The sequence below is a fragment of the Echinops telfairi genome, unplaced genomic scaffold (genome assembly GCF_000313985.2).
Source record: "Echinops telfairi isolate 266 unplaced genomic scaffold, ASM31398v2 ScPeMD7_7412;HRSCAF=8450, whole genome shotgun sequence".
Taxonomy (NCBI): Eukaryota; Metazoa; Chordata; class Mammalia; order Afrosoricida; family Tenrecidae; genus Echinops; species Echinops telfairi.
This window is the reverse complement of record NW_022111312.1, coordinates 2,629,187-2,637,740: the sequence shown is the minus strand read 5'-3', so window position 1 is coordinate 2,637,740 and position 8,554 is coordinate 2,629,187. Positions and strand designations below refer to the sequence as shown.

Sequence of the window (8,554 nt, the reverse complement as noted above, 5' to 3'; positions counted from 1 at the left end):
GGCATTCACTGACTCACTCGAGGGGCCCACAGTTGCATTCATGGTAGAGGTTCTTCCGGTGCGAAGTCAGGACAGGATCAGCAAGGGACATAGCAGCAGTGTTGGGAAAATTCCATCTCAGGTCTTCAGCTCTCCCTGCTGTGAGGGGCCGCATGGACCGTGCCCCTTTCTCCAGCCTTGAAAAATGCCATATTTCTGCCTCAAGGGGCTTATTGGAGACTTAGTACCCAAGGTTTTTACTGGCTGCTTATGTGGGCTTCTTCTGTCTCTTCCCAAAAGGAGAGCAGATATTCCCCCTGAACATACCCAAATAATCCAGGCACCGTGAGCTACTCGCATCAGTTAGTGAACTCTTGGATTACCCTGGGTCAGTCGGGTAGACAGAGAAGATAATCGTGTCAGACCTGCTATGGTTTCACTTTTCTTCGCACACTGCCTTAAATAGGAGTAGTGTGCAAAGTACTGTGCCTATTGGGAACCCCTTTTGTTTATCCTAAAGTTATTAAATAGGTTCTATAAGTAATTATCTTTAGTGGTACTTGAATTATTTATTTTATTTCTGTTACATCCTTGTAAAAGTCTGAAAAGATCTTATTACTGTGGGTGTTCGGGTTACCTGGTTACTTTTTGCCTTGGATTTTCACTTTTCTGTCATTTGACCTTTTTGCATCATGTGTTACTTTGATCATCAGATAACTGCTTCACTTAAGGTTAAAGTGAAGCACTTTAAGAACAACAAAGCATCCAGCCAGTAAGTGAAAGCAGGGACCTCACAGAGCATTTGAAGGAGCAGAGTGAATAAAACGCATGGTTTGGTGTGTTTCTGTTCCAGGGATGTTTCTGAAGAACACAAGGGACTTTCCTTGGAGGAGGAGACTGTGTGGCTAAGAATCCGCTCCTTAACATTGAGGCTCATCAGTGGACTGCCCAGCCTGCACCACCCCATCGAGCCAAAGAATTCAGAGAAGACCACCGAGAACGGCATATCCTCCCGGATCGACATTCTGCGCTTGCTCCTTCAGCAGTTGGAGGGGGCCCTGGATACAGGAAAGCGATTTATTGAGAAGCAAATTCAGGTATAATAAGCGCTTACCACTAAAGCTGCAATAATTACAGTTAGGACTTGACATGTTTGAAGTAGGTAAACAATAAAGGGTATTATTTGGGCTGTTTTACGGCATCTGTAGGAGAGGGGTATAGATTCAGAGGGACTTAGAGAGGCCTCCTCAACCTATATTGATCAAAAAAGAAAAAAATTGTTTAGCAATGACAAATTTTTAGTAGCTACTAACAAATTAAAGCAGCGTTCCTGGTTTTGCCATAATGATTTCGTTACTACTTTGCTGATTATCAAGGGTTCGTAAGTGACCGTTTAAGGCAGGTTTTGCTGGAAGAGTTAGGTGCCTTGTTTTCTCTGTATAATTCTGGCCATGTCTAAGAGACGCCACTTGTCCCTTTCTTCTCCAGTACCCTTTCCTTGGCCCTGTGCCTACCAGAATGGCTGGATTCTTCCATTCTGGCTGTCCGCAGTGCCAGACCCGCTCTTTTCATCTTGTTAGTGATGTTTTTGACCTGGATACCAATGGTGTAGGTAAGTGGACACTTGCATTTCTGTCATTGAAAACAGAGCAAATGCTGCAAATTGTATCTTCTAACATCTGGGAAGATTACTGGTGGGCGGGTGGTCGTGGAGGAAGCTGCTCTGGAAATGCTTATTTTCCCCTTCTCTTGGTCGCTCACGGTTTCTCATCTCTGCCTCTTAGTAGTGGAATTTAGGTAGCTATAGCTCTTCAGTAAAAAGTTGTCCTAGCCCATCATTTGTTTGCAGGTATTGATTTTGTATCTTTGTCCTGTCTCCCACCCACCCCCCAAAAAATGAACGGAAAGATTTCATCTTCTCTTTTTCAATTTTAGAGGATACAACAGAGATCCAAGAGCGAATAGAGAATAGCCTTAAGTCCTTACTAGAACAGTTAAAAGGTAAATGTTCGGCAAGGGTGGTGGTGGTGGTGGTGGTGGTGGTGGTGGTGGTGGTGGTGTGTGTGTGTCAAATAAATAAAAGGTAAATGTTCTTTCTTTTAAAATCATTTTACTGGGAGCTCTTACAGATATTATAACAATCCATAATTCAATTAGATCAAGCATAATTGTTCAATTGCTGCCACCATCAGTTTCAAAACATTTTCTTTCTTCTTGAACTCTTGATATCAGCTCCCCTTTGTCCCCTCCCTTGCTCCCCTACCCCCCACTGAACCTTTATTTTTATATTGTTATCATGATTGATTGTCATATCTTACACCATCCAGTGTGTGTGTTCACCTACAATTCTGTTATTCAGTCCCCTTGAGTGGGGCTGTGAAGTCATCATCGTATCAGCTCCCTTTTACCCCCTTACTCCTCTCTTCCATACCCTCAAGGGAATCATTACTAAAGGTAAATGTTCTTAAAGTGGATTTGACCACTCACCCCAATGTATTATAGTATTGTATGTATTTTATCTGTTAACAACTCAGTTTTTTTATAGAAACTGTGGGAAGATTAGAAAGTAGTTATACTCTGGGCATTTTAAAAGAATTATTATTATTTTAATCTTATTATTGGTGGCTCTTACAACTAAAGAATTATTTTTTAAGGCTTAAAAGTTATTATATATAGTAAAAGTAAGAGTTGTCTGTTATAAATAAAAGAGTATGCAAATAGGTGTGGTCTTTTTCCTTTTCCAGTCTTGTTCCCTCAGAGATAAGAATGTTTAATATTTTGGACTGTGTCCTCCTAGATGGAATACACGTATAAATATATATAGCAGTGAATTCTTTTAGCATGAGGAAACTATGTGGACACCCATAAACTTGTTTTCATGTTATCGTGGACACTTGACTATGTCGGCCATGTAGACTCTCTTCAGGCGTTTAAGGGCCACAGTACATTTATCTTGTGCTTCCCATTTAGTGCATCATGTTTTATATACGTGAGTTATTTCTCTTATCTATAAGATGCTGTGATGCACATCTAGGGACATAAGAGTATGGGTGCTTGTTTACATAGCCAGTTCCTTAGGGTTCACTTTCTAGAAATGGAATTGATTGGTAAAAAGTACACTTTTAAATCTATGTCTTTCTTTTCACTTACACAGATGACTTATTATCCAAATGTAGAGTGTCTGAGAATTAAAAGGTGATCAGGATTATTGTACAAATTGTAGTCTCGGTTATGGAAATGGATTCCTGCAATGCAGTTTTGTCTTTAGTCCGTAATGGCACGAGTTCTTCTAAGCCATTCACTTGGACTCCTGACTTTTTTGTACCCACAGCCTATCTGTGGAAAGGTATGGTTTGTGTTTCAGCTGGTGTGGGCAGTACTGCCCCCTGGGAAGTACTGGAATGATCCAGTGGGGGCTGCAGAAGCAGATACCTACACTTTGTTCCTGATTTTGGGCTGTAGCATCAAAATTTTAATTACCAGTAGGGCACTGAGTAATTAAAAAATTTTATTTTCCCGAAAATGGAACAGTAGGCCAAATATGTTTGGGAATTATGGTTTAGAGTATAGAATACACAATTCATAAGGCCACCTTTATTTGAGAAAGACAGTACAGCAGAAATCCCATGACTTGTCATAGAATTTCCAGTAGATATCCTGTAGTAGTTGGTTCTTTTGGGAAATGCAGGGGGGAGCTTCTATATTTGCTTATTTTTCATTAGGTTGTACATTGGATGCCTAAAATGGCATTAAAATATACTGACTGAAACCCTAATTTTTGTTTGTCTTCAGATGTCTTCAGTAAGTGTAAAGGTGACCTCTTAGAAGTCAGAGATGGCCACTTGAAAGCGCATCCTGCGCTCCTAGAAACCCTTGTCTTCTTTGTCGAGGTACGCTTCGTCCTCCTCATTCGTTACTCTTAGAGTTCACTTCCCCAAAGTGAACCCCGTGCCCCCCCACCCCTTATTACTTGAATAGCCATTTTAACTATTGTCTGAAGCAAGTCTTCTGTTTCTCTTCGTCTTCCTTTCTGACTCAACTCTCTAATGCGTTTTAAGTTAAGTCCTCCATCTTCTCATATGTATCCTTGTTGCTCACCAATTGTCCAGAATCTGCAACGTGCAGAAGTGTCCCGGAGCTGATGTACCAATTTTCCTCCTGTCTCGCACTAGATAGAATCTAATTTCTTTCAGTCACGTGTTTGTTTATATCTTTTCTGCATTTCCTTGAAGGCAGCATACTTGTTGCAGTGACTGACACATTGTAAGGGCCTAATAGACAATTATTGTATGAAAGAGTGAGTGACTGAATCATAATTGCACATATATGTACATGTATACGGTACAATATAGAAAAAGATGTATAAATCGTCAAATACAGAGCAGGACATATGCTTTCCAAGTGAAAGATTTCTCTGTTTACATGGGAGGTACAGTTTGTAGCCAAGCTACTGTCTTTCTTACCTGGTCAGAGAAGTGGCTCAGGAGATGCTTATTGTAATGGCCCTTTGGATCCCATGCTTAGAGATGTGGACTTTGTAGTGAGTGAAAAGGGTATTGAGGACTCATTGCCTCCTATTGGGAAGTGGCAGGATGCTAGAGTACAGTGCAGCATGAATTTAGAATTAGTAGAGCCAGAAGGAAAGATAAAGATTCTCAAAAATATGAACAAGATATTAAGGCAGGCCTACATCGGAGTGGTGATTGTAGAGATGCAAGAGTGGGGGTTGGATTTGGAGGAGCAACTGAAAGGGTTTGTCTTAGAACAATGTACAGGATCCGTCTATGTACTGCATTGCGTGTAAATGTTCAAGAAAGGTATGTGCAGTGAATCCCTGGTGATGAGCCTCTGATTTTTCCCTTTCAGACTATTTCTATTACCCTTTGGGTGTCCAGTTACTGTGAGAGTGTCCTGAGACCATACAAATTAAATTTGCAGAAGAAGAAAAGGAAGAAAAAAGAGACCAGCATCATCATGGTAACAGCAGAAAAACACAACAGTCTGGAAGCCACTGCTTTTGCTTTTCCCTAATTGCCTGCTCGTTGTAGGGGTCCTGCACACCCTAGCGCGCAGTCTCCTGCTTCCTGCCTCCCCACAGGCTTTTCTTTCTTTCTTTCTTTAAATTAAGGAAGTATTTACTAAATTTCTACATTGTGATGGTCTTCCATCCGTAATCAACTGAATATCCTTTCCCCAACAGCTTTTCAACTAGTGGTTTTAGCATCCCCGGAATCACTTCTTACGTCAGTGGTCTAATTCTAGTGATCCGTCGTTAGTTATTGACATGATTTTGTAAAATAGAGTTCTTTCAGCCCATTGTAAATATTCATATAGATGTGAAAGTACTTTCAAAAATTGGAAATTTTTCATGATCTTTTCCTTTTCTCACAAACCTTTTGAAGCTCCCTCATATTTATATTTTTAGTATGTAAATATAAAGGGGCTTCAAAAAGTTCTTGGAAAATGTGTATTATGAAAAACTGCATGTTGGTTTCAATTGGTTCTGCCCCAAAATAAACCCATTTTAGTTTGACATAGCATGTCTGAACAGGATCTCGGTCCAGGCACTGTAAAGAATGAGATCAGTTTGAAAAGGGCCTCAATCAGAGCATCCTGAATTCTGCTAAAACCGGAAAAACAACAAATTTATGGGGATGCTTAGGTGAACAAATGGTGGTCATTGATGCTTTATGAAAAGTTTATGGGGATGGTGTATCCAAGAAATCTCAGGTTATAAATGGATATCTTATTTTAGGGAGGGACAGCTACCGTTATGAAACCCACAGCCACCGAGCATCCACACCAACTTGCAAGGAAACAGTTTTGTGTCCTAATGGAAGAGGATCCATGGTTAACAGCAGAAGCAATAGCCGTGTTCCTGGGTTTAGCTCCTACAGTTCTGACTGAAAAATTAAAAGTTGAGCAATGTTTGATGTGCTTATTGCTGATGGTACTTCATTTCACTGGACAGCGCTAGTAAATTTATTTACTGATAATCACATCAATTTTTGAATGTACTTCCAGCATCAGTGTTGTTCTCTTCTCCTTTCCATTTCATCTTTATAGCTTACTTTTCTCAGTGGGAGATCTCTGATGTCTAGCAATGTGCTTACTCAGCTGCCGCTTTTCAAAATACTGAATTACTAAATACTTTTAGAATTAGCGTAGTTGTACCACTACTGATCCTATAATAAACTCACTCAGATTCAGGTGCCTCCCCCGCTTCCATTTAGAATACTTTCCAGTGAATATGTTCTGGGATATACGGTGTATATTCTGTGTAATGTACTGTGTAAAAGTACTGGAATCAAAACCATTTTCACTGAGATGGAAATAAGGTTCATTTATGTTCCCCCATATTTATTGTTGTTTAATGTTTTATTGTAGACCATTAATATCATTTTCATAAGGAAAGTTAATTAGGAATCAGTACAGCACAAAACAAGCTGCTTTGTTATTGTTTGAGCACGTCCTTTTGATGTCAAATTTATGCCCGCTCTAGCAACCTACTAACCATTGTCAGTTTGCAGATGTTGATGGTTTTAGTCATAAAATGGACTTCCAGAACAATTCAGCTTAGTAACAATGGAGGAATTCTCTAGGTTAGACACTGTACTGCATGCTATCATTCACTTACAAAGGGTACTTGGGTTCGGATGAGAGACCAACAAGGGAAATTTCTCTCTCACTTTCTCTGGTCAAGACAATTGGCCAGACCCTGAGTGGAATCTGAAGGTGTCGTCTGAGTTGTTCTGTTGCTCTCCTTTCTCCTGAAAGCCTATAGTCCTAGAACTTGTCAAATAGCTTTCTGGTATTTGGAATTGGGGGCTTTTTGTTGTTGTTTTAACCTCTGGTTTTGTTTATTTTTTCAGATCATCAGTTACCCATAAAAAGGGTCAATAAAGTGGCGATCTTTCATATTCTTACCAACCAGTGATAACATTTTAGTGTTAATTTTGAACAATCCAGGGGTGTGCCACCTAGAGGGTTCTGTAACTTGCCTTTACTTAGCTTAGTTGTTCTTTTTTTCTCCCCTGAATGAGGTGTCTTGAACATCTCTTCCCATCAGTGACTATAGGTGTAGCTCATTACTATTCATTACTTTATATCATCCTACTGTATATAGTACCATAAATTATTCCTACCAATAAATACTTGGTTAAAAATTCTTAAACTGTACTAGTGCTATTACAACATGACATTCACAAAGTCAACTTTCCGATGCGATTTCCTTAGGCTGTCATGTTAAATTGAAATTGTGCTTACACATTTTTTGACTTATGATACATATTGACCAATCCCTCCTGTATGAGAGACCAGTTTATCCCTCTACCCTAGCAGTGTTGAGTGAGCCTGTACCCTTGGCTCATCTCATAGGCATTAACCCCCTTTCTAACCTGCCTTTTCTTGACTTTTCTTGATGTTGTGCCTACACAGAAGACAAAGATTTCTTACAGAATAAGATAGCTTTACGAGCTTATTGGCTAGGTTTCTTTCTTATGCTTATATAGTACTCATGTTGAAAATTGTATCCGATGGTTCTTGGATTTCTTTGATACATAACTTAAGTTGCCATTTGTGGTAGCAATATTTTTCCTCTTGATAAATTTTGAGTTACTGAATTTTTAATAGTTTTATTAATCCTCTATCACATATGATCCCTTTTCTTGTAGGTTTGTCATTTAACTTCCTCCACTCCCTGCCCCCTTTGGTTATAGAGTAATTTTTTAAAGGACAAGTTACTGTTTAAAATGGTTTCTATTTTACGGTTATGAACAGGCTGTTTCAACTCATCACCTGCGTTTTGTTTTTACTTTGATCAATTTTTTACTATCTAGAATTAATTTTCATATAATAAATAGTAAGCTGGCATTTTCCCAAAGGTGTGAAATGCCACCTTTTAAGTTTTAGTAGGTCCTTGGGTCCATTGCAAGAGTGGATTTCTTTCATTTTTTTGTCATTTACTTATATACCAAGATCATCAGTATTATTCTAACTTCCAACTGTACCCTGGTTATCTGTATGGCCAGTTCTAAGTTGAGTGTTCTAATTTACAGCATACAGTATGTATTCCCTATTAGTATAGCAAATCTTTTTCTTTCTTTTTAAATATAGCAAATCTTAAAGACATGTTGAGAGTAAAATAAAATTTTGCTTATTCTCCTCTTTTAGTGTACTAGGCAATTTCCAGGCCTAAGCTGAGTGAGTTATAACCAGTAAAGATATTAACCATTGATCGCTCATCTCTAGTTTCTGTTGGTTTCTCATTAAAAAAAACTACAACAAAAAAGCCACCATTATGATCAGCTGGGCCATCATCCCTAATGAGTTAGCAATTATTTCTTGTCAGAGAACTTCACATTGATTTGAGAGACTGTCTGAATATCTAAATTGGTATCCACCCCTGTTACTGTTGCCAGCATAAAGTAGTATTGCGGTAGAATGAAGTTGGCATAACTTGTGTGATATAAGCATATGTGTTAGTCTGGGTACTTTAGAGAAACAAATCCACAGAAACTCATGTAAAAGAGAGTTTTATATAATGGTTAACTGTGCATCAAGAAAACATCCCAAC

General features: G+C 39.0%; 1 protein-coding gene across 1 annotated transcript in view; it reads left to right on the top strand.

Moving 5' to 3' along the window:
• The window catches only part of NAA25 (N-alpha-acetyltransferase 25, NatB auxiliary subunit), a 77,971-nt gene that overhangs the window by 60,625 nt on the left and 8,792 nt on the right, over positions 1-8,554 (top strand). Inside the window, exons 18-22 of the mRNA XM_045296691.1 lie at positions 833-1,076; positions 1,468-1,591; positions 1,915-1,980; positions 3,772-3,869; positions 4,846-5,004. Of these exons, the coding sequence (XP_045152626.1) occupies positions 833-1,076; positions 1,468-1,591; positions 1,915-1,980; positions 3,772-3,869; positions 4,846-5,004 (691 nt within the window). The remainder of the gene's footprint in view (positions 1-832; positions 1,077-1,467; positions 1,592-1,914; positions 1,981-3,771; positions 3,870-4,845; positions 5,005-8,554) is intronic.